Below are 25,046 nucleotides of genomic sequence, written 5' to 3'. Positions count from 1 at the left end.
ATAGTGTTTTAATGTAAACTGAAGCTTTTTTTTTACTTTATTTTCTTGAGGTTGTTTTGTCTGCTTTTTTTTCACAACATGAGTAATATGGAAATGTTTTGCATGACTACACCCACGTCTAACTTGCATCGAATTGATTGCCTTGTTAATTTTAAGGAAGCAGGTGAGGAGGGAGGAGAGAATTTGAAATTCAAAGTTTTAAAAACGAATGTTTTTTTTTTAAACTTTTTTTTTTTAATTTTATTTTATTTAATAATAACTTTGTATTGACAGAATCCATGCCAGGATAATTTTTACACGACATTATCCCTTGCAATCACTTATGTTTCGAAAAACGAATGTTAAAAATTATTTTTACATGTACTTGGGGAAAAATAATTGAAGAAAAATTAATCGCCATAATTATCCAACCAATTCATTTTTCTGTTTCCGATGATTGCATTTTTTTGTACTCAAATACGCCTGTCAAAGAACTATAGGATACAACGCAGCACTTCTTTCCTCCCTCAAGGACAAAAAAACTTAAGTTTCCATAAAACTAAGACGAGCAGGGCAGCTGATAGCTTCCGGCTCACCACATATTCCGCAGTGAAGGGGTGGGGAAATGGGCGGAGCCTTCCTGACTTCTCTTTCCCGTTGGCAGTAAGGGAAGAGGAGAAAGGGGCGGGGCGGCGTATTCCCAGAGAAGCAGCTGACCGGAACCGGAAGCTGGGTTCGTAAAGTGAAGAAAAACCAGAGCGCTCGGCCTCTCAGCTGTTTCATCTTCTGCTGTACTCGGAGGCTGCCTGCCAAGTGTAGGAGTAGCTGCTGTCACCATGGCTCTCAGCGACGCCGATGTCCAAAAGCAGGTACGGGGCCCACCCTCCGAGGCCCGCTTCAGTTTTCCGAGGTTGACAGACCTCGGATGTTCGTTTGGATAAGTGGTTCTGCTAACGAAGGGCGAGTGGAACCCGCCCTTGGCCTCCCTCCCCGGGGTCCTTGGGGATCTCCTGTGGTGGGGAGTTGTGGGAAGGTGGTGTGCGGAAGTTCTCTGCAGTAAATCTCCCACCTGCCGTGACCTGCTAACCCGATCCTGCACTGGGGCTGAGGAAGACACTTTCCCGGAGCCCACAAGGCCCCTTTTTATGCATAGTAGGGGGTAAAGGGAGGGGAGCGGGTATTCTCTTCAGGGATTAGAAAATCTTTCGTATCGCTGTTTGGATTTTTAGCTGAGGCTTTAAATATGATTCTACGAAATTTGTACACAATTATCGTGTTTCCCGATAGAAGAATACCAAAATAGACTTCTGTAGCCCAACACTTAATTTGCAAGAAAAAGGAAGTATTGTGGAAAGAGCACCAGATTGGAAGTCAGGAGACCTGGGCTCTATTTTTATCTCCGACATTGTGATCTTGGGCAAAACACTTCCCTTCTAGGACTATTTCCTCTTCTGTAGGATGTGAGGATCGATCTAGATGGAAGAGTTTTATACATTTTATATATACGAAACATATATATATTATTATATATCATATTGCATATTATATACATATATATAATATGACACATTATGTATAATTGGCCTCCTTTGTAATCCTATGTATTTTATTTTATGGATTTAAAATTTTTTAATTTTTAATTTAAAATTTAATAATATTTGCTCACTGGACTGCCAAAAGAGAGCCATGACATGAAAAAGATCCAAGGTTCTTTCTATCCATAGCATTCTCTGATTACCTTAAAACCTACTTTGTGAGTTCAAAAAGAACACTGGAATATTTGCCTTGTCTTGACAAATGTCTGTCATTTGGTGATTTCTTATTGAAAATTTTTTGAAAGGAAGAATGATAATAGATCTATAAGTAATTTCCATTTGAGTTCAGTGAACTCAAATTTGAGCAGTGAAAAATCAGTATCCCTTCAGTTAAGTATTAAGTAACCTTTGCCAAAAGGATTTTATAGAGAAGGAAACAGGTCACATTAGCAGGTAAATGGCAGAAACAAATTTAGAACTAGTTGCCATCTTTTTAAGTAATTGGAAGATTATCTGACTAAGTTTCACAAACTGGTGAATCTGCCTCAATGAGGAATCCACATTGGAATATGGAATTTTTTTTCTCTCTGGCTTGGAAATGACACTTTCTACATATTTGCAATCTTGATTGTAGTCCATTCAGTAAGGAGAGAGATCTTTTTAAGTTTTAATTGCTGCTGATTTGTAATTAAAATTTAGTTTAGAAAAGCTTGTAGGAAATCTTATATTGATATGCTTTGAAAATAAAAAGTAGTCTCTCAAAGGGGATATATATAGCGTACAAAGAGATTGTGGATTTTTTTGATTCCTGAAGGGAACCAAAGTCTTTAAATCTTTAATTAATTAAACCTAAGACTTAAAGGCCCTTCTCCCCCTATCCTCATGTTTCTCTAGTTAAAAGAAAATTTACTCCCAGAATTATCCAAAGAATCGATTCATTTTCATATTTATTTCTCCCAAATGACAGATGCTTAAATGTATAGGTATTTGTGTACAAAGAAATGTAGTGAGTTGTCTATAAACTTAACTGCTTTATAACTTGGGTAAAGAAGGAGATAAGCATTTATATACTGCTTACTATATGCCAGGCCAAGTACTAAATATTTTCCAAATGTACCTCATTTGATTTCACATAATATTCATTAATAATTCAGTCAACATTTATGATTTATTGGGTTTTAAATTTATATTTTAGTTGTATAATATCTTTTTGAGTAATTTTTTAAGGATTGCTATAATACTAAAATACTTTGTCATTAAAATAAAAAAATTCTATTTTGTATATTTTGTTTAAGGAAACTTCTTTTGCTTAGGAAAATATCTACTGTCTAGGTTTATCCTACAGTGAATTTATATCTATGTAGAGAGAAGATTGTTATCTTTCAGAGAGCCAGATTTTCTGCTTTAGGGCTAGAATAAACTCATCCCTGTGGCTAAACTTTTTCTTTCCCACAAGTCCCTGAGACAGAACACATTGTCCTTTTAGACAATCCACCTGAATCTTAAAAGATCTGCACTGATCTAGTCAGAACTAGTTGAGCAATCTCTCAGGAGTAATGAAGGCAGATAATGCAGGTTTGAGCCAAGGGGCAATATTTTGTTAAACAAGGCTTCTGTAGCATTTATAAATACTTACATTTTTCTCAGGTTGTTGTTAAGGTAATTTGAAACCTCAGCAATCTGCAGACTGAACTAGTTGCTTCAAATTGGTGCAATCCTCAGGTCTCTGAGATCTCCCTCTCACAGTCACAGTATTTTTCCACAAATCTCATAAACTTAAGAGTTGTGATCCTGAAAATTCTAAGACTTGGAACTTGGTCTTTTGTTCATATATAACATATAAAACTTTCATAATTATCCATTTAAATATTTCGTGGATGTTTTAGATTTAGTCTGTCCATTATAAATTAATATTGTTAATATTAATTAATCAATGTGATTTGCTGTTTTTGAAGATAACTATTTAATAAGACTTAGGATCCCTTGGACAGTATTCTTGATTTAATTCAATACACAGAAATGTTATTATATTCAGATAAACAAAATATGTTTATAATATAGTATTTATAGAATTTGCCTTAAGAAATAATTAGTGTGACACTACTTTCAGAGTTAAATCCACAAATGTTCCCAGGCTTCCTTGTACTTCTACGAAATGATTTATTATGGGACATGATGATTCAAGGGGATAAAAGGGGTTAGTAGCTAATTTCTTTTTAATTTTTAATTCACCATTTACTGGGTTTAGACCGAACTTTTACAAAAGGAAATTATTTCTATTTAATCAAATAAGTTTGATTAACTGGGTTGACCTACAGTCTCACCCAAGACTGTAGATTTATTTGAAGTGTTTCACATTTGGATGTGAAAGAGAAGGTGCCATACTTTATTTCTAGAACCAAAAGAAAATTGACTTTTTTCTTCTTATAGATCAAACATATGATGGCTTTCATTGAACAGGAAGCAAATGAGAAAGCCGAAGAAATAGATGCAAAGGTAAGATTAATGAACTTAAGCGCAGTATTAGCACATTTTTATTCTTAATATGTCTAGTTGATTTAGGGGAAATAAACATTTACTCAGCTAATGTCAATGAAGTTCAGAAATAAGCTTACTAGAAATTGTCAGTTGCAAATACTCTGACAAGTACAAAAAAGGAAACTTAGAATTTAGACATTTAATGTTTTTAAACAGACTACAGCCTATTTTCTTAAAGTCAAGAAAAATGTATTTATATACAGAAAACAATCAGTTTTGTAAGCGTTATCATTTTTTTCCCTTGCAAATTAGTTTTAGGCTTTGAAGAATACCTCAGGATTCTTCTGATGGAAACCAGATAAATGTAGATTTTTCACTTCTAAAGACCATGAACAGCCATGCTTTCAGTATGAATATTTTATTTCTATTTCAATATAATTGGTTTCCTTGGTAATCCTATGAAACATTGAAATTTTTTCCGGTCAAATGATATTATAAACATGAATAATACATAAAAGTTCCATGTGGAAAGTGTGGAAATAAAATGACAAAAATGTGATACCTAATAAATATTGTATAGTTAAATAGCATTATTACACAGCCTTTTGGGAAGCTGCATGGCTGAGTAGATAGAGTACTGCCCCTAAAGTTGGGAGGAACTGAGTTCAAATCTGATCTCAGACACTTAATACTTAAAATAGCTGTATTCCCTGGGCAAGTCACGCAACCCCAAATGCCTTACCAAAAAAAAAAAAAAAAAAAAAAAAAAGATTGCCTTTTTCCCCCCCTTCTATAATTAAGAAACATCTAAAACTAAATTACCATGAGATAGTCTCATTTAAAAAATGAAACAACAACAAAAATGAAACTACTCAAAAAAATATTCTCAAAAAGGGTCTCTTGGTTTCCCCAGCTTGTGAAAGGAATTTAAGAACCCTTGCTTTAATCAACCAACAAGCATTTAAGTACTTACAAGGTGTCAAATGCTGAAGTTACAAAGAAAAAGCAAAAAAGAGTCTCTGCCCTCATTATACATAAATCAAAACATAAAATAAAGTAAATAGACAGGTGATAAATGCTAAGTGGGAATGTCACTACTAGCTGGGTGACCAGGAAAGTCTTCATGAATAGATGGCACTTGAAATCCACCTAAAAGAAAACCATAGATGCTAAGAAAATGTTGAGAAGCATCAAGTAAACCTCCAGTAGATCAGTGTTTGTGGGCAAGAATAGAATGTATAAAGATTAGAAAAGTTAAAAGGGGTTTTATTATAAAGAGCTTTAAATGCCAAACAAAGGGCTTTATAGTTGATCCTGGAGGTAGGAGGAAGCAACTGGAGTTTTTTGGGTGGTGGGGGAGGGACATGTTCAGATTTACACCATAGAAAAATCACTTTAGCATCAAGTCAGAGGATGGATTGGAGAAGGGAAAAACTTAAGATAAGAAATTTAATTATAAGGCCATTGTTTTAGCTGAGGTGAGAGCAGCTGAGAGTCTACATTAGAATATGAGTAGAAAGAATGGCCCATGTTCAAGAGATGTTAATTATAAAGATAGAAAGTCATGGCAACGAATTGTGGGATGAGTACAAATGAATCCATTGGGGGAGGGGGATCTCACTTTTGGACATTTTTGAGTTTGACATACATATAAGATAACCAGTTTGAAGTGTCCTACAGAATGTTGATGATGTAAGATTGGAGCTCTGGAGAAAAACTGGATTGGATAGATAGAACTGGTAATTGTGTGCTTAGGGATGAAACAATGACAAGTGATAAGATTATCTAGTGAGGAAAACATTGAAAGAAAAGAGGGCACTTAGCTCTATTTAAACATACTATATGCTCACCACTTACTACATTCCTTACAACTACATTCCTTATCTCATTTGATCTTTACAATAACTGTGTGAGGTACATGCTATTATTATCCCCATTTTACTATTGAGACAGCAACCTTTAGTGAGTATGATGGATATCATTGAGGAAAAGGGAAGGAATGATTAGACAAAAAGGGAAAATAGAAAGCGATATCAAAATCTTAGGCCACAAAAAGTATCCAAAGTGGAGTGTGATTTGCAGTATCAGATATTTCAGAAAAGGAAGGGAATTAAGAGGAGGCAATTATATGTATTAGTTAAGAGATCAGTGGTAACTTTGGAGAGTGCAGTTTCAGTTGAAGTCAGAAGCCATCGTTTAGAAGAGAGTTTGAAAAGGGACAGTGGAGGCGCTGATGATAGGATCACTTGATCTGAGATCATTAGCTGAGAAGAGAAGGAAAGATTACTAGTTGTGGGTATGATCACATTTAGCAAGAGTGTTTTGAGAGGGAGGAGATAGTAGATTTCTTGGGAGAGACTGAAGGTGAGAATAGTACATGAAGAAGTACGGATGATGGTGGGGGCAGTTGGCTTGAGAAGAAAGGAAGGAATAGCATCAAAGATACATTTTGATGTATTGGCCTTGGCTTTATTTATCTAAAGTTAATGTCCCAATATTTTTATGCTCAGAGAACTCCTGCTGTGATTTCCATGAGTAATTATGTGCATTAGTCTTAAAATGTTGCTGGAAGGGGCATCTAGGTAGTGTAGTGGATAGAGTACGAACCCTGAAGTCAGGAGTTCAAATCTGGCCTCAGACACTTAACACTTCTTGGCTGTGTAACCCCGGGCACGTCACTTAATCCCAATTGCCTCAGCCAAAAAAAAAAAAAGAAGAAGAAGAAGAATGTTGCCTGGGATACTAAGCTTAAGTGCTACAGATAGTATGAATCTGCCCAACTCAAAGGCCAACCTCTGACAACATCAATTATCTCACTGTCCCAGCATACAGATACAGCCTTAAAATTGGCCATGTTGGGTTTTGTAGATCCAGAAAAAAAGAAAGTCACTCCTACTTTGTAGCACATTTGACTAACTCAACAGTACAATTTTAGGGAAAAACTGCTACCACTTTTTATTTTACTGATTACTGTACTGTATTCCTTTCTTTTTGGACCATTATCCATTTGCTATTCTTCAGATATAGACATCTCAACATCATCTGCAACATCTTCATCTACCATGTTGAGAAAGGAAAAATAAGCTGTTATTTTTTTTTATTTTTTTCAGAACATGAAGACTCAATTGTTACTTTTAAATACTACATTGTTTTAATTATAAATTTTACCTTTTTTTTTCAAAATCTTCAATTTCAGTCATTAATCATGGAATAATGATATGCAGAATAGGAGGAAATGGCAGGATTTTATGTCCTTATATGAGCAAAATACATTTGAATGCAGACTTTTAACACTTTTCTTGAAAAAAAAATCATCTCTGTAGAAAATGTTTGGCAACCTAATTTGCATACAAATTCTTTATCAAAAATGTTTAGCTTCTCAATCTTCTTAATTATACCTGACATTTAACTATCATATTAATGTTTGCAAAGCACTTGACTTATATTGTTTCTTTTGATCATTATAATTTTATAAGGTAAATGCTTAAGAGTATTGTCTCCATTTCATTTTTATAGATGTGGAAACTAAGGTTCAGAAGTTAGAGGCAGGATTTAAACCTGTCTCATCTAACTCTTAAGTTCAACGTTTCTTCCTATCTCACATTGTCTTTCCTGTATGTATTTGAGAATTGTCTGTCTTTTATTTTCCATACATTAAAGTTTAAAATAGCAAATTCTAATAAGATGAGGCAGAATAAATTTCAAGGTTTCCACATTGAATGATATAGTACTATCAAAATACACATCACCCAGGAGTTTGGATGATGAGTTTACTGCTATGTTGGAAGGTTTTTTTGGTCAGTAAGTAGTGCCTCTTAATTAAATGTAAATTGGTTCTGTATAGGCAGAAGAAGAATTCAACATTGAGAAAGGTCGTCTTGTGCAAACACAGAGACTGAAGATAATGGAATATTATGAAAAGAAGGAGAAACAAATTGAGCAGCAGAAGAAAATGTAAGTAGTTTCTATTTCCTGTTTTTGTTTTTTTTTTTGAGTATACTTTCCTTCTTTTGAGTAAAAAGTTTTCATAATAGCACTCGCTGAAGTCACAAGGTAGAACATAGGTAAATGTTAGCTAACTCCAGTAAAGCTTAAGTTAGTCTTTAGTTAAAAAAAAAAAGCCATTTGTCTTATAAGTTTTGTTCAGAATGTATAGCAGCTTCTGCTACTGTTAAGGCATTGTACTGACTTTTTATGTTTCCATGCAACTTTTAGTCAGATGTCCAACTTGATGAATCAAGCAAGATTGAAAGTCCTTAGAGCCAGAGATGATCTTATCTCAGTGAGTATCTAGTCCTTACAATATTTTTTAAAGTACTTTGCTTTAATAGGAATTTAATTGCTCCAGTTTATTTCATTAAATGGGTGATGGTTTGATTTTTGAACAGGTGGAATGTCAGATATATTTAAATCAAGTAACTTAGCAAAAGAATTTCTATAATTGTTATTTAAATTATAGAGAACATTTCCCAAATTAAAATCCTTTACCATTGGCTTGCTGACCAGTTTTAAAATTGGATAATTCATCCTTTCTGCTGCTGAGTTTAGAGGAAAGGAAGAAATTTATAGGTAATTTAGTGTGTCTGGTGAAACAAATAAAAAATATTCATAGTTCTAAGCAACTGACAGTTTATATTTTAATTTAATTCTAAACAGTTTTTATGTCTTCAGTTTTTAGATTTCTGTGAATAATGGTAGTTTCTACCTGGAGGAGAATTCCTTTATGAAATTGGATTAATTAACCTAGTTTATGAATTACTTTAAAGAATAGTAATTCTTTTTGTTCTTAATTGATGTAGTTAGCTACAATATTCTCCAATAACATTCAAAAGGTGTAACTTTATTGCAAGTGTCATTTATACAATTCAAAGTGTTAGGGATTTGTAAATTTATTACAAATGAAGAATTATGCAAGAGATGTGTCAAAAGATAACAAAGATATATACCAGCAGAAATGATCAGTCATGCCGCAAAAATTGGGAATAACATGGATAGCCTAAATACTCCATTGGTATCCATGCATTGTCAAAGAGATGTAGCGGAATGCTCCTAGCACACAAGAATACTACAAGATGAAATGGTGGGGGTGGGGGTGAGGGTGGGGGTGTTGCACTTTGCAACATTGGAGGGAGTATTCACACTGATGAGATCACAGATCTACAAAGTGTCAAAAGAAGTTTATGATGTAAATGTCATAATATTGTTTGGTATTAGTACCAAGTGCTTTACCACATCTTTATAATTGTGATCAAAAAGTATTTTTTGTAATTTGGAATATCTAGGTTGTTTCTTTATACTATTTATCATATATAATATATGTATATAATACATATACATAAAAATCAATAACCTTTTCTTAATAAATTCAATTAATTATGAACAAGCAGCTTTAAAAAGAAGAGAGGCAAGGTATCAACCATAATGTAAAAGTGTCCCCAGTTAATGAGACATACAAATTGGAATGTGGCTCGAAAATCATTAAATTATACATACCCTTTGACCTAACAATACCACTACTTATCACCTACCTCAAAGAGAATGAGGGAGAAGGGGGTGTGTGTGTGTGTGTGTGTGTGTGTGTGTGTGTGTGTGTGTGTGTGTGTGTGTTATATAAGGAGTCTATGGCAATGCAACAGTGTGCCTATTTTCCTATAGAACCTCCCTCCAACATTAGCTATTCTTTTATCATATGTGTTTACTATGAATGAGGGACTGTGATAATTGATAAGAATATAAAGATAGGCAGAAATCAGTCCTGTTCTCCAATAACTCACAGTCTAGTAGTGGAAACAAAATATAAACAACTGTTTGCAAATAAGATGTATAGATGATAAACTTGAGATGATCAACAGAGAGAAGATAGGGGCATTAAGGGAGAGTGGGTAAGGCTTCTTTTAGAGATGGGCTTTTAAGCTGATTCTTGAAGGAAACTGGAAAAAAAGTATAAGGAGGAAGGAGAGAACTGGCAACTAATCAAATTATGTGTGTGTGTGTGTGTGTGTGTGTGTGTGTGTGTGTGTGTGTGTGTGTGTATAGTGTATAGTGTATTATTCTTGTGTGGTGAGAAATAACAAAAAGGATAGTAATTTACTGATGAGTGAAATGAACATAATCTCAAAAACAACATATGAAATAATGTAAAGAAAAACAACTAAGTAGGATGTAAAGATGTGTATCAGTGCAATAGTCAATCTCTATTTTAAAGAATTTCTTGACATGAGATAATGGACTATATGTGCATACTTATTAGATCATAAATTTGTTTTGCTTCACTATATTTCAAGGGAGGGGTTTTATTTTACAGGGAGATTTGTGAGGCAAGGGAGAAGTGAGTAATGATAATTATACAAAAAGAAAAAAGAAGCAAATATCAGTGAAATATTAAGTACATATAGAGTAGAAGAAACTTCAGAATAGAACTCAAGAAAGTTTGAACAGTGTTGATCCTATTATCTTAAATTTCAAAGATAACTTTCATTAAAAATAAACCTTTTTTGTTTTAATATGCCAAAATAGCTTTCTTTTTTAAATTATATATAGACAATTTCTAACATTCATTTTTTTCCTAGTAAATTTATTTATTTTTAATACACATTGCTTTATGAATCATTGGAGCAAAAGGGAAAAACCATGGGAGAGATTTAAAAAAAAAACAAAACACCAGAAAAAAGAAATGAACGTGCATGTGTTGCTTTACATCAGTTTCCTTATTTCTTTTTCTGGATGCAGATGGCATTTTCTGTCCAAAGTCTATTGGGATTGCTTTGGGTCACTGAACCACTGTCTTAACGTTCATTTTCTAAAATTTTGAGTTACAAATTTTCACCCTCCCCTCTTTAAAAAGGTAAAAAATTTAAATTGATTACATACGTGCAGTCCGTATTTATCGTGTTGTGAAAGAAGAAACAGCTCAAAGAAGGAAAAAGGGGAATCTCTAAAAAGCTAAAGAAAGCGAAAACAATATGCTTCAATCTATGTTCATGTTCCATCAGTTCTTTCTCTGGATATGGATTGCATTTTCCATTGTGAATCCTTTGGAATTACTTTGGAAAAACTTACCTTAAAAAAGAGCAAGATATATGTAGTAGAAACTCATTGTTTTATATATAAACTTCATTTCCTCTTCTTAGTATGTAAAAATGTTTGTGTTGGTCATTGTTATAAGTTCATAATTTTAAAAGGTGGGTAGGAGGGTAGTATCCAGAGTTGAGGGAAGTACTGTTCTCATTGTACTCCGCCCTGAACATCTGGCATATTGTGTTCAGTTCTGATTGCCATGTTGATAAGTTGGAGATCATCTAGAGAAGGGTGACCAGGATGGTAAAAAATCTTGATTCCATGTTATGTGAGGATGTCAATAGAATGGGGAATGAGATGATTGGGGGGGAGGAGGTGGGGGAGGTTGACCTGTCATTTGAAAGAATGGTTATATTTGTTCTAATTGCTCCTAGAGAGTAAAACTAAGCAATGAATAGAAGTTGAGATAAATTTTGCTTTGCAACCAAATTTTTCTGTGTGATCAGAGCTCTCCCAAAGTGGCATAAACAAGCAAGCGTTTATTAAATTGTCCTAGTTGCTGGAAAGAAAAAAATAAAAATGAAAAACCATCTCTTAAGCAGCTTATATCTTACTGTGAGCGGGCAAATCAGTAAGCAGAAAACTACAAGATAATTTGAGAAGAGATCATTACTGTAGAATGTGACAAGAAGCTAGGAATTCTTTGAAGCCAGAGAGAGGACGCAATACATGGTTTGTGCAAAGACGTGGCAGTGGCAGATAAGATGTCAAATCCAGTTAACAAATAAACTGTTTGGCTGAAATGTGAAAAGTGTTATGAAACGGATATGGGAACATTAACTCTAGCCTAATTGTGAAGGGCTTTAAATGCCAAATTGAGGGATCTCTCTTTTTATCTTAGAGGCAGTTAGGGATCCACTGAAGGTTGTTGTTTAGAAGGGCATTAACAGTCATTTATTTAGCAACTGATTGATTATGGAAAAGTTGGTTAAGTATAAGAGAAAATATAATAAATAATTTTTTAAAATATATGATTATACCAATAGATAGTAAAAAGGTTTTTGACAGAATTCACCATTCATTTCTAAAACTTATAGGAATAAAAAGACCTTTTCTTAACTATAGTAAATAGTATTTATCTAAATCTTAAAAACAAACTTTATATGTAATCGGGTAAAATTAAAAGTTTTCCAGTAAGTATTATCACTGCTAGTAGTTAATAGAATGCTAGAATATACATAGGCAAAAAAGAAACTAAATTGAGATGATGCACTTAAAGAACTCAAGAAAAAGCTAAAAATGAATTTAAATAATTTTTAGCTAACTTGTAAGATACAAGTAAATCCACATAAAATATCAGCGTCCCTGTATATAACCAACAAAACGCACTAGGGATAGATTTATAACAACAATAGAACCTATAAAATGTTTGGGAAATGTATCTGCCAGATTCATCTGGGTATTATGTTAGTTTAACTATAAAATATTCATTGCAGAATTAAAAACATACCTATGTAACTGAGGAAATAGTCATTACTCAAAAATAGGTCGAGCCAATATAGTAAAAATAGCTATGCTACCTAAATTGACCAAAAAAATATTTTATAGAGTTAGAAAAAAATAAAATTCATATTGAAGAACAAAAGACCAAAAATCTCAAAGTTAATAGTGATAAACTATGGGAAGGTAGGAAGTTAATCAGTATTAGATTATTTATTTGTTAATAATTATTATCATTAAATGTAAATAATTATTAAAATTATTTGATACTGTTTCAAAAAAGAGAGATATACAATATATAGAATCAAATAAACAATAGCATAGATAAACCTGAAAGCTATAGTTACTTAGGAGAAAAACTGCTAGGAAAACTGAATAAGCAATCTGACATAAATTAGGTTTAGACCAGCACCTTATCCATATACTAAGATAAACTCTAAAATGGACACAGAAATAAATAAGGGATTAAAGAAAACTTTGCCTTTCACATCTTTTAAATAAAAGAAGATCAGGATAAAATGATTAGTTTTTAATTAAAGCTTTTTATTTTCAAAATATATACATGGATAATTTTCAACATTTACTCTTACAAAACCTTGTGTTTTGATTTTTTTTTCCCTCCCTTTCCACCACCCCTCTCCTAGATGGCAAGTGATCCAATATATGTTAAACATGGGCAATTCATGAATAGAGTATTCAAAGAAAGAAATCCAAGCTATCAACAATCATGAGAGAAAATACTATCACTAGTAATTATAGAAATCCCAATTAAAGCAACTTTTAAGAATCCACCTTATACATATGATCCTGGCAAAGATGATAAAAGAGGAAAATGACATATTCTAAGATTTATGGGGGAGGGGGAGAAGTACAGTCGTTTACTATTAATGGAGCTATGAATTGGTCCAGCCATTTTAGAAACAAATTTGGAACCATGCCCCAGAAAGTTAGCAAACTATATTCTTTCACCCATGTTAATCCTATTAGACCTATGAAAGAAAGAAGAATATGTACAAAAATATGTATAGCAACTTATTTTAGGTAACTAAAAATTGAAAATGAAGAGGGCTTCCCATTTGGAGAATAATTGAACAGAACAAAATATATGATTCCAATGAACTGTTATTGTGCCAGTAGAAATGAAAAAATCAATAATTTTAATGGAAGATCTCTTTGAACTAATTAAAAATGAAGATAGTTGAAGTTAGAACAATTTATGCAATGGGGCACAAAAAATAAACATTATTTTTTAAAAGATTGGGAATTGTTGAGTCGTTGAAGTTGTGTTCACCTTCTCTATGATCTTGTTTGGAGTTTTCTTGGGAAAGATAGTGAAGTAGTTTTCTGTTTGCTTTTCCAACTCATTTTACAGATGAGGAAACAGATGAGGAAATTGATAGGGTTAAATTACTTCCCCAGGCTTACTTGGTTGTTGTCTGCAGCCAGATTTGAACTCAGGTTCTCCTAATTCCAGGGCCAGTGTTCTCTCCATTGTACTACTTAGCTGCCTAATTGTCAGCCATGTGGACATTTTTTCGAATATGAAAATGATTTTCCCGAATATGAAAATGATTTTCCCTTTTCTTCTTTCCTTTCTCTTCAGGACTTATTAAATGAAGCAAAGCTGAGACTCTCCAAGGTAGTGAAAGATACAGCTAGATATCAGGTTCTTTTGGATGGACTTGTTCTTCAGGTAATTTTCCATATTGTGTAACTTTATACACTTTTTTTTGGATGCTATATAATGCCAACATATATAATATGGTCAGAGGCCCCACTCTTTCTAATAAACATTTCCTAGAACTTTACTAAATTGGAAATTATTAATCATGAAATCATCTCTTTTCCATCAACTTTTAATAAAGCTTTCTTTTAATTTATTCTTTTTTCCTTGCCTAGTATGGAAATATGTGCTATCTAACCTAATAAAATGGTCCTGATGATATTTTTCTGCATCTTCAACCTAAATAACTCAAGTACAGCATTCAAATTCTAACTTCCAATTTGTGTCAGAGAGCCTTGTGATAAATATTCTGACAGTTTGACCAAAGAAACTATGTGCTTATTCATTATGTGATACCATCTCATAAAATTATTTTAATTATGGTATCTTCAGGTATGTTAATTATATTGACATTCTTTGCCTTTAGACAATAAAAAACAAAAACTGGGTTTTGTTTTAACCTGACACTCTCATCTGCATCATTAAACTTCATTTCTATTATTTATGTTACTGACTTTTTGGGTTTTTTTTTGAAACTTATGTTTATCTTTTTTCTTAAGCTATATGAAATAAGTACCAGAAAACTTCTGCTTTTGCTGCTACCATAAGACCATATTTTGTATTTTCTGCCAGTTCTGTTTATTTTTATTTTGCACAGGGTTTCTACCAATTGCTGGAGCCACGAATGATTGTCCGTTGTAAGAGAAGCGATCTCCCTCTGGTGAAGGTAAAGAATATAATGTTTACAAGAGGAAAAAAACCTATTGTTCTTTTTTTTTTAATATAGCTTTTTAGTTACAAATATATGCATAGGTAATTTTTCAGCATTGACAGTTGCAAATCCTTTTGTTCCAACTTTTTCCCTCCTTCCCCCCACACTTTCCCCGAGATGTCAGGTTGACCAATACATGTTAAATATGTTAAAGTATAAGTTAAATACAATATATGTATACATGTCCAAACAGTTATTTTGCTGTATAAAAAGAGTCGGACTTTGAAATAGTGTACAATTAGTCTGGGAAGGAAATCAAAAATGCAGATGGACAAAAATAGAGGTGTTGGGAATTCTAGGTAATGGTCAGCTCCCAGAGTTCTTTCCCTGGGTGTAGCTGGTTCAGTTCATTACTGCTCTATTGGAACTGATTTGGTTCATCTCATTGTTGAAGTAAGCCACGTGCATCAGAATTGATCATCATATACTATTGTTGTTGAAGTAAATAATGATTTTCTGGTCCTACTCGTTTCACTCAGCAAAACCTATTGTTCTTTAAGAAGAAATTGTTGGGATTTCTGGCTAGTCTGAATCAGGAGAGCTGGAATCTGGCATGTAGACAGTATTTGTATTTATTCTCGTCTCCGGGGAAAAAAGTGAAGGAGAATTCACTCATGCAAAACAAACAGTTAAAAATATAAAGATTTATTGATAGGACATATTCTCTATTAATTATTTTGGTGTACTGCATTGGAGGGATTCTAAAAATCTAACTATACATTCATCTCCCACCCTTTATTACCTTTCTCCCCCAAAATGTAGATTATTTATAAAAGTAAGTGATATGTATGAATAAATGTAAAATCAATAAAAATATTGCAATAATTAACATCATTACTCTGTAATTAATAACAAATTTCAGATACAAAAGTAGAATGATAAAATCTCTTACATCTCCAGCTTAGTAGTCTTTTCTTAATTCTTAAATAAAATGAGAGGTTTTTTGAGTGGGATTGTTTGCATTGTGTTTCTGTCACTTTATTGAATTTTTAAAAATGTAACAGCCCTTATTGCACACTTTACAATAACGGTAAACATTTATTTGTATATACTCTAGAGTTGCTGCCAAAACCTTTCATCAGTATTGTCTTTTGTTTTCTAGGCTTCAGTGCAAAAAACAATTCCTGTGTACAAGATTGCAACCAAAAAAGATGTTGATGTCCAAGTTGATCCGGAGGCATACCTGCCAGAGGACATGTAAGGAGCATTATTGCTTTAATATCTAGATTTGTAGATTAAATACTAAAGATGAGTCCTTTTGTTTAACATTTATCATGCTATAATTTCTCTAAGCCACTTTGAGTTGCAACTCATTAAAAATCTCATGATAGAATTTGACAGTGATAGGGAATAATTATAAGATCAGCTTACAACTGACACTGTTTTATAAGAAGTTCATTTTCTATCTTTTCTTTGTATGTCTTTTTTATGGTCCTCTCATTCATTATTTGAGAGATCTCCCAAAAGCCAGCTTCCTTAAGGATGAACTATGGACATTATCCTGCAGAGAAGTAGGAAAGGGAAATCAAATACCTACCATTTGTTAAATGCTAATGCTGTGTGTTCCAGGAGCTAAAAAGAAATAAAAAACAAAAATATCTCTACGCTTGAGCAAAATATATCATAAAAGAAAATCAGATCACTATGATGGTTTTTTTCTGCCAGAAGCAGTCAGAATGGACCACAAGATATGGCTGGATTTAAACAATGCAACCTGACTCACTGCCTTTGCAGTGTAGGATGCTGATATGGCAAGGCAGTCTTGGGGTATAGCCAGCATTGTGATCAACACTGGCCTTAGGGACTTGAATCAGTTCCACATTCTTTGTTAGAACTGTCTCTGTGATAACAATTGAAAGCCCTTTATTGTACATGATGGAATGAGCAACAATAAAAAAAAAAAAAAAAAACCAAATAAAAAAGATATATCTTTTAGTCTCCTGGAACTCAGTCTAATCAGGGAGACTAAATGTATATAAAATAGATAACCAGTAGACAATTACAGGACCATAGATAAACATTTTTGAGATAATATTCAGGTTTCATTACAAAATAAATGCTTATAAAACAAAACTTTCCAAGTCCCAATTCATATTTGATAGTAAAGTATTTTTGTGTTCTAAAAGAACACTTTACCTTGTGTTTCCTTATTGCAAGATTTGGCCTCTAACTTATGTAGGTGGTGCTGAGGTCCTGAAGGCTTAGGAGTGGAGTAATCATAGTGAAATGTGAAGGGGGAAAGTAAATTTTAAATTGGCATTTATTGTTTCATTGACATAGAGAGCCATTAGGGCCCTCCCTTTTCTATTTGCTTGATCATGGATAATACTGAATCAGGTGTTACATTATCAAATGAAATAACTATTACTGTAATTTTATACTAATTGTATATTTTTTTACACTAATTTTTTAGTATTATTGATTGGGGCAGCAGATTTTCTTAAATGGCTGGTATTTTATGCTCAAATATTCATCTTTCTTGAATCTAAAAATTATTACTCTCTTTTTAGAGCTGGAGGTGTTGAGATTTATAATGGGGATCGTAAAATAAAAGTTTCTAATACCCTAGAAAGTAGACTGGATCTTATAGCCCAACAGGTGAGTAGAAATAGTCATTGACTTTCACTTTGCAAGCTTTGATGGGGAGGTGTGTAAAGAACAAATGTCCTCAGCTTGTCTGCAACTGAAGAATACTGATATTGGGATTCTGTCACTTTGTTTCTAGAAATTTTTACTATAGAAAGGCAGTGATCATTGATCTTGATGAAAATAGTTATCAGGCATTGGGTCCCATATGCTGAGATGGTAATTCTCACATAAAAGAGAATTTGAGGTCAAAGTAAGAATTCCCAAGCCCTTTTTATACATATACATAATCAAAGTCTTATTGTAAGAATGAAAGGAAATAAATATTCCTTTAAGAATGGTGGCTGTGATCTTGGTAAAGTCACTTAATCCCAATTGTCTCAGCAAAAAAAAAAAAAAAATGGCTGCTGCAATCATTCTATTATGGAGTTTGATTCCATACATCATGATTCAGGTAGGTGTATTAAGTATCCATTGACAGCAGAGACTTCATTAGGAAAAATGTGGACTATTCTCACAGGAAATTTTCCTACAGTAGGTCTGGGTCACTTTACAAAAACTTCCAAGGGTAGGAAGACCTAATGTGCAGGGTAAAGTAAATATAAATGATAAAATGTTCCCAACATCACGGGTGCTGCCATTAACTTCTTTTGAGAAACCTTTAGAGAAACACATTGTCAAAAAATTAGGCTCGTCTCTCTTCTCTTTGTTACCCCACACCTAGATTACTGCCAGAGACTCCAAATAAACTTTTCTCTCTCTTCCACCCTATCCTTATCATCCTTCACACCTGGGAGGTAGGGATAGGATCAGGTGAAGTAAAGGCTTCCCGAATCCCTGATCTGGTCATGTGACTCCCCTTTAAAAACCTTGAGCCCCGCCCTATTGCAGTACTGCTGCATAGTAAGTAAGACAAGGGTTTCACTGGAGAGCAGCTTGCACTTGGGAGCGAGACAAGAAGCTGTTTGGGAAATATTTGTTTCCCAAAAAAGTGACCATAGAACAAGAGTATTCAGGCTTAAACGATCACCACAGGACCGGCAGGTGTTCCTGAATATTCGGCAGTTTATGGTACTGGCAGAGGCTTGTTCCTCATCCAGGAGTGCAAGGATATTACTCTGCATATTAAGTCCTACGGTAGGAAAATTTCCTGAGGGAATAGTCCAAATTTTTTCTGATGAAGTCTTTCTGATGTTGATGGATACTTAATACTCATAACTGAATCATGATGTATGGAATCCGTTTCTTTAGGAATTGTGTTTTGGGCGGGGAGAGATGGAGGAGACAGTAACTTTCTGGCTTAGGAACAGTTCATTTTTCATATGATCTCAGTATGGCAAGGGCAATTCATATAGTTTGATTTGGCTATGAGCCCTATATTTGTGTGTGCTCATTTTGGGAATTACAGTAACTAGAGGATAAGAGTTGTCCTTGGTATGAGATTAACTGGCTTAGGAAAGAATCTCCTAAGCTTTTCTCAGTCTCTTTCTTACTCACATAAAGGCCACAGAATGAGCCCTTGCTTGCATTGGGCTGAGACAGGAATTCTGGTCTTAGGCTGGGAAAGCCCAATTTCCCTAAGTGGCCCATAGGAAACCTCTTTGCAATCATGGTTTGTTTTTTTTTTAAATTGTTTGCCAAATAAAATCAAGCTCTTGAATCTATATTTGGCATAATGTTTTCTCTGTCCAGTTTTTGGAAACTAGGATTTTTGTCCCTCCTTTTGCAGTACCTTCTTTGTTAGGACTCAGTGGTATAAATTATGAGCCAAATGGCTTAGATTCATTCAAGGCAACTCTCGCCTTCTTTAGCTTTAGGCACCTACCTATTAGTCATTTTCATTTTTGTTGGTAGAAAAACCCAGAAATCGAGAATTGAGTAGCTTTTTTTTCCTCTTTGCTTTCAATTAGCAATATTTCATTTGTCCCAAACATCAGGTTTTGTATACAAGGGATCTTTATTTTATTCAAATCTTTGTATGCTTGCCATTCAAGGGCAGATTTTTATGTTCACTGATTGTTCACACCATTTCAGCTCCTTAGAGGACCAACAACCAAAAATACTGGTTTGGATTTTATTTAGGGTTCTAGTTTGCAAATTCCATCTTCCTATTCCTTTTTCCTCTATTCCAAGTTTTTACATCTTTTGCCCTGAACTATTGTAGCTTTCTAATGGTTTTCCCTATCTTTTTTCTACTTTATGTAATATTTCTCACAGCTGCCAAACGGATATTCTTTTTTTTTAAAGTAAATTTTATTGATATGGTATTTTACATTATCTGCATTTTCCACTCCATTCCTCCCAATCTCATAAAAGTTTAAAGAAAATGAAAATCTGCTCAGTTACATATCAAAAGATATGTCTTTTGCAGTCTTTTACAGCCAAATCCTTAGACTTCTACAGAGTTGGAGGGGAGATATCTTCTCATCTCTGCCCTTTGGACCTAACTGTGGCCTTTATCAATTTATTAATACTCCATTGGGATAGTTTTCCAGTTGCTTTCTCCATTTTAACATGAGAGTCAACGTGGCAACTGTTTTCTTGGCTCTGAGTATTGAGAGCTTTCCAGGGTTCTCTGTATCCAAGACATGTGTCTTATAGCACCTAAGTGCCATTTATGTTCCTGTGCCAAAGTCGAGTGGTTTTTTTACTTCTAATTCCTGATTGCTTTTACACAGTGTACTGATTTACCACTTCACTAGCACTACCATTTTTTACCTACAAAATGATTTTCTTGAAACAAGTTTCACCATGTCATTCTTGTGGAAATTTCTGCTGGTTCCCCATTACATGTAGGATAAAATGTAAACTTTCTAGCATTTAAAGTCTTCAGAGTGTACCTCTGACCTATCTTTTCTAAGCTGATTACACATAACTTCCTTTTATGCCTACTTTCATCCATCCCCATGGCTGGAATGGACTCTCATTTCCTTAGAATCAAAGCACAGCTGAAGTGCCACTTTCTAAAAGAAGCTTTTCCTGATCTTTTCTTTTCTTTTCTTTTTTGGCTGAGGCAGTTGGGGTGAAGTGACTTGCCCAGGGTCACATAGCTAGGAAGTGTTAAGTGTCTGAGGCCAGATTTGAACTCAGATCCTCCTGACTTCAGGACTGTTGCTGTATCCACTGTACCACCTAGCTGACCCTTTTCCTGATATTCTTGAACTGTACCTTTGCCCCTCTGCCTAGTTGTTAGTGCTCCCAGTCACTTAAAATTATCATTCCTTCTCCAGCTCATTTTACAGGTAAAGAAACTGAGGCAAATAGGGTTTAGGGACTTGCCCAGACTGACACAGCTAATAAATTATCTGAGGTTAGATTTGAACTCACAAAGATGAGTCTGATTCTAAGCCCATTGTGTAACCTAGCTGCCCCCTTTCTATCTAAAACTACTTTATATTTATTTACATCAGAGGTCCTCAAACTTTTTAAATAGGGGGCCAGTAGGTGGAGGGCCGGACTATAGTAAAAACAAAAACTATGAACAAATTCCTATGCATCTTGCATATATCTTATTTTGAAGTGAAGAAACAAAATGGGAACAAATACAATATTTAAAATGAAGTAAAGTTAAATCAACAAACTTACCAGTATTTCAGTGGGAACTATGGGCCTGCTTTTGGCTAATGAGATGATCACTATCTGGTTCCATATTTGTCACTGCTAGTCGTAACAAGTGATGCAAGTGTGCATCTGTTAGTCTTGATCTGGTTAGAGATTTCAAATGTTTCATTCTAGAAAAAGTCTGTTCACAGACATAAGTGCTGCCAAAGATGGTTGCCATTTTGAGTGCATGGTTCCTGAGCTGAGGATATGTCTCAGAGGGGAGAGATGCATAGAAATTATGAAGGCTGCTTGACTTGAATGTGTCTTTCAGAGAGTCAAAATTCTGCAGTTCAGCCAGTTCCATTTGGTAAATTGGTAAATTGTCAATAGAAAATGGGTTACAGAAAAGCTGTATGTCCTGTGCATGGAGATGAAGCTCTTGAAATCTAAATTGGAACTCCTTTTGCAATTTTTCCAGTGAATCCACACATGTTTTGTTTGGGAATGCAATGAGTAGTTTTTCCGCTAACAGATTTTGGAATTGTGGGGAGATGGCAGAAGTTTTCCTCCTCCACTTGTTTGGTGAAGCGGCCTAATTTTACTTCAGATGCTTTGACATGTGATTGCATATCATAGATGAGCTTCCCCTTTCCTTGAAGTTGCATATTGAAATTGTTGAGTAGCTCTGTTACATCTTTCAGAAAGGCAAGGTGCCATTTCCATTCTGCATCTTCAAGCTCTGGTACTTTGTTTTTTGTAAGCAGAAAAGTTGTAATCCGTGGAAGTAAATCATATAAATGTTTCAAAACTCCCTCGACTCAGCCAGTGGACTTCTGTGTGATATAGAACATCTTCATACTCAACATTTAGCTCAGACAGAAATTCCTGAAATTGTCTATGATTTATTGCATTAGTTCTAATGAAGTTAACACAAGATACCACAGTTTTCGTAACAGAGTCCCACTTCAGTGATTTACTACACAGCGCTTGTTGGTGGATGAGGCAGTGTATGGCTATTGGATAAGAATGGTTATGTTTGTCCATGTCTTGGTTAATGCAAGCAATTACTCCTTTCTTAGACCCCATGCTAGGAGTACCATCAGTTGTCACGCTGGCTAATTTAGCCCAATCCAGCTCCAAACCATTCATAGTTTGGCAAACCTTTTTGTTGATATCCTCTCCTGTAGTTGCCTCTTTTGATGCTTTGCAGTGCAGCAAACTCTTCTATGACTTCAAAATAATCATTCATCCCACAAATAAAAATTAGAAATTATGCAGAATCACGAACATCATTGCTTTTGTCGAGTACCAAGGAAAAATATGAAATTTTTTTAATGGAGTTTTGCAAATGCTGATGCAGATTGTCTCCCATTTCTTCAATCCTCTGTGTAACTGTAGGTCCTGAAAGACTCACTGTACTAAATAAATCAGCCTTCTCTGGACATATCTCTTTGGCAACAGAAAGAAGGCATTCTTTAACAAATTCTCCCTTCACAAATGGTCTGCCAATGAGCACTATTAGCTTGGCAACTTGAAAACTTGCTCGCAGTGATGAAATATTTAGCTGCTTCTGCTTCACAAAAGTATTTTGCTGAGTTGTCGATGTATTTTTCAGTTTTAATATTTTATGTTTTCTCATTTCTCCAATCAATCATATTTATCTTTATGTTGAGTTTCATAGTGTTGAAGCAAATTATATTCTTTGAACACAGAATATAGTGCCTGGCATATCAGATATACAGCTCTTTCCTTGTACTGCATGAAAAAGTAATCATAAGTCCACTGTTCTTTGAATATCCTACACTCCAAGTCAATTTTTCTTTTTCTTGACATCATTATTTCCTAGGGATTCCAAATTGCTATTAGTAAAATACCAATATATATATATACACAGCACTACACAAACAATATACCAGCAATAACTTTGCCCACAAAGAGACTTACAGACTGCAATGCCCAACTTCCTCCAAGCTGCCTCTGTGCTGTGATGCCTCCGTTTCCCGCACTCTCTCCTGCTCTTCATATTCTCTTTCAACCTTCACTGCTGCAGTGAATTCCCTCTGCAGCGGCTGTGACATGCGCAGCATGCATTGTACATCCCCGTGCCTGTCTGTTGTGGTGGCTGCCGTTACTGTTCAAGGCCGCGGGCCGTCAGTTCTTGGTCTTCTGCATCTCTCTCCCTTCCTCACACCACCCACCCCGGCCTGGGAACTCACCTCACCTCGGTATAGCCTCACATTCTATCTCTGCCACCTCAGCCCAGTGCTGGAAGTGTGTGTTGCTAACTCGAGTTTAGGTCCAACATCACTTCCAGTCTGATTTTGCCATAATCTGGTGGGCCACATCTGACCTGCGGGCCGTAGTTTGAGGACCCCTGATATACATATTAATATATTTTCTTTAATGTTTAAAATCATTGTACATGTATAACCTATATTAAATTGCTTGCTTTTTTGAGGGGGAGGGAAAGAAAGGAGGGAGAAAAAATTTTGTAATTCAAAATTATTTTTACATTTAATTGGGAAAAAATAAAATACTTTTAAATGGGAAATTTAAAAATATATATTTTCCTCCCAGTGTAATGTAAAACCTTTAAGGACAGGGACTGTTTCATTGTTATCTTTATATCTCCAGTGTTGTCTGGCTTGTTCAATTGTGTCCCAACTTTTTGTGACTCTACTTGGAATTTTCTTGGTAAAGATCCTGGAGTTTTCCAGCTCATTTTACAGATGAGGAAACTGAAACAAACAGGATTAAATGACTTTTCCCAAGGTCATATATCTAGCAAGTATCTGAGGCCAGATTTGAACAGGTGTTTTCCTGACTCTAGGCTGGACACCATAGCACCACTGAGTAGCCTATCTGGCACATAGTAGAGAATGAAGAAAAAAGTAGTTAACTGAATTTTGTATGAGTTAACTATTAATGGAGGCAAATAAAAAAAAAATCTATTCTTTCTCTTCACAGATGATGCCAGAAGTCCGTGGGGCTTTGTTTGGTGCTAATGCCAACAGGAAATTTTTGGACTAATCCTCTGATGAGGTTCGATCCATTCCATCTTCTGTATTGATGTTATAAAAGTGTCTAAAATTGAAGAAACAACTATCAATTTCTTCTTCCTTGATGCTCTGACATTGTCCTTTGTGGAATAGTCTTTGTGTAGAATGCCATCAGCCTAAATGTTAACTTTGGGAGAGGATTTATGGACTTAAAACTGTCAAGAAGTAACCTAGTTGATATAGAAATGACCAAGTTCTGATCTCCTCTACATTCTAGGGACAAGGGGAATACATATCATTTGCATGGTTTTCACTGAGAATCCTTCTGTGATCTGCCTTAGGTTGGAGTGAGCTCTGTGTGTGTGAGGTATATTATAGTTTTTTTGTATTTGTTTTCTGTAGGTTACATCAAAATGCATAAGGAGCATGCATTCACTCCAGCATCAGTAGTATTACCCCTGTAACTATTTGGGCTTTTAGAGGCTTTCTTCAGTTGTATCTGTGATTCAAAAAGGTGTGAATATGCTTTATTTATTAAAATAAAAACTATGTGGATCAAACTATAATAATCTCTTATTCAGGGCATTTACAGACTTGAGAGATAAGGTGAAATATTGAAGGTGTTATCTAGGAAAGAATAGCTTTTAGCCTGCTTTGGAGCATTTACTTCATAAATCACTACATTTCTTTTTTTTTTTTTTTTTAAGTCTGTACCAGGTTGATGTCTTACTCTCTGATCTCATACACTAGAGTACTGTGGTACATCCCATTTAAAGATTCTAAAATATTTGGTGGGAAAGTGTTTTAATCCATTTGGGTTAAAATTGTGTGTCATGGTGGATTTGCATTCAAGAGCATATAGTAGCCATGTCAGCACCATCCTTTTCAATCTCCTATTACAACAATAGTCTTGG

At 34.5% G+C, this 25,046-nt stretch overlaps 1 protein-coding gene across 1 annotated transcript; it reads left to right on the top strand.

Moving 5' to 3' along the window:
• The first annotated feature begins 702 nt into the window (after positions 1–702).
• On the top strand, positions 703–24,701 carry ATP6V1E1 (ATPase H+ transporting V1 subunit E1). Its single transcript, XM_051961762.1, has 9 exons — positions 703–848; positions 3,945–4,010; positions 7,837–7,946; positions 8,208–8,274; positions 14,113–14,202; positions 14,891–14,959; positions 16,107–16,201; positions 17,515–17,602; positions 24,101–24,701. Exons 1-9 carry the CDS (start codon positions 816–818, stop codon positions 24,161–24,163), a joined length of 681 nt encoding a protein of 226 aa, XP_051817722.1. The 5' UTR covers positions 703–815; the 3' UTR covers positions 24,164–24,701.
• The last annotated feature ends 345 nt before the right edge of the window (positions 24,702–25,046 follow it).

Source organism: Antechinus flavipes, chromosome 5 (genome assembly GCF_016432865.1).
Source record: "Antechinus flavipes isolate AdamAnt ecotype Samford, QLD, Australia chromosome 5, AdamAnt_v2, whole genome shotgun sequence".
NCBI classification, from domain to species: Eukaryota; Metazoa; Chordata; class Mammalia; order Dasyuromorphia; family Dasyuridae; genus Antechinus; species Antechinus flavipes.
Note: the sequence above shows the minus strand (reverse complement) of the source record. Positions and strands in the feature narration are given on the sequence as shown.

What these genes read in the sequence shown, in the direction of transcription:
- ATP6V1E1 (XM_051961762.1), top strand. Translation starts at nt 816, where the DNA reads ATGGCTCTCAGCGACGCCGATGTCCAAAAGCAG. An exon ending in ACGCCGATGTCCAAAAGCAG is followed by an intron (nt 849 to 3,944) that starts GTACGGGGCCCA and finishes TTCTTCTTATAG; the next exon opens with ATCAAACATATGATGGCTTT. An exon ending in TGGATCTTATAGCCCAACAG is followed by an intron (nt 17,603 to 24,100) that starts GTGAGTAGAAAT and finishes TTCTCTTCACAG; the next exon opens with ATGATGCCAGAAGTCCGTGG.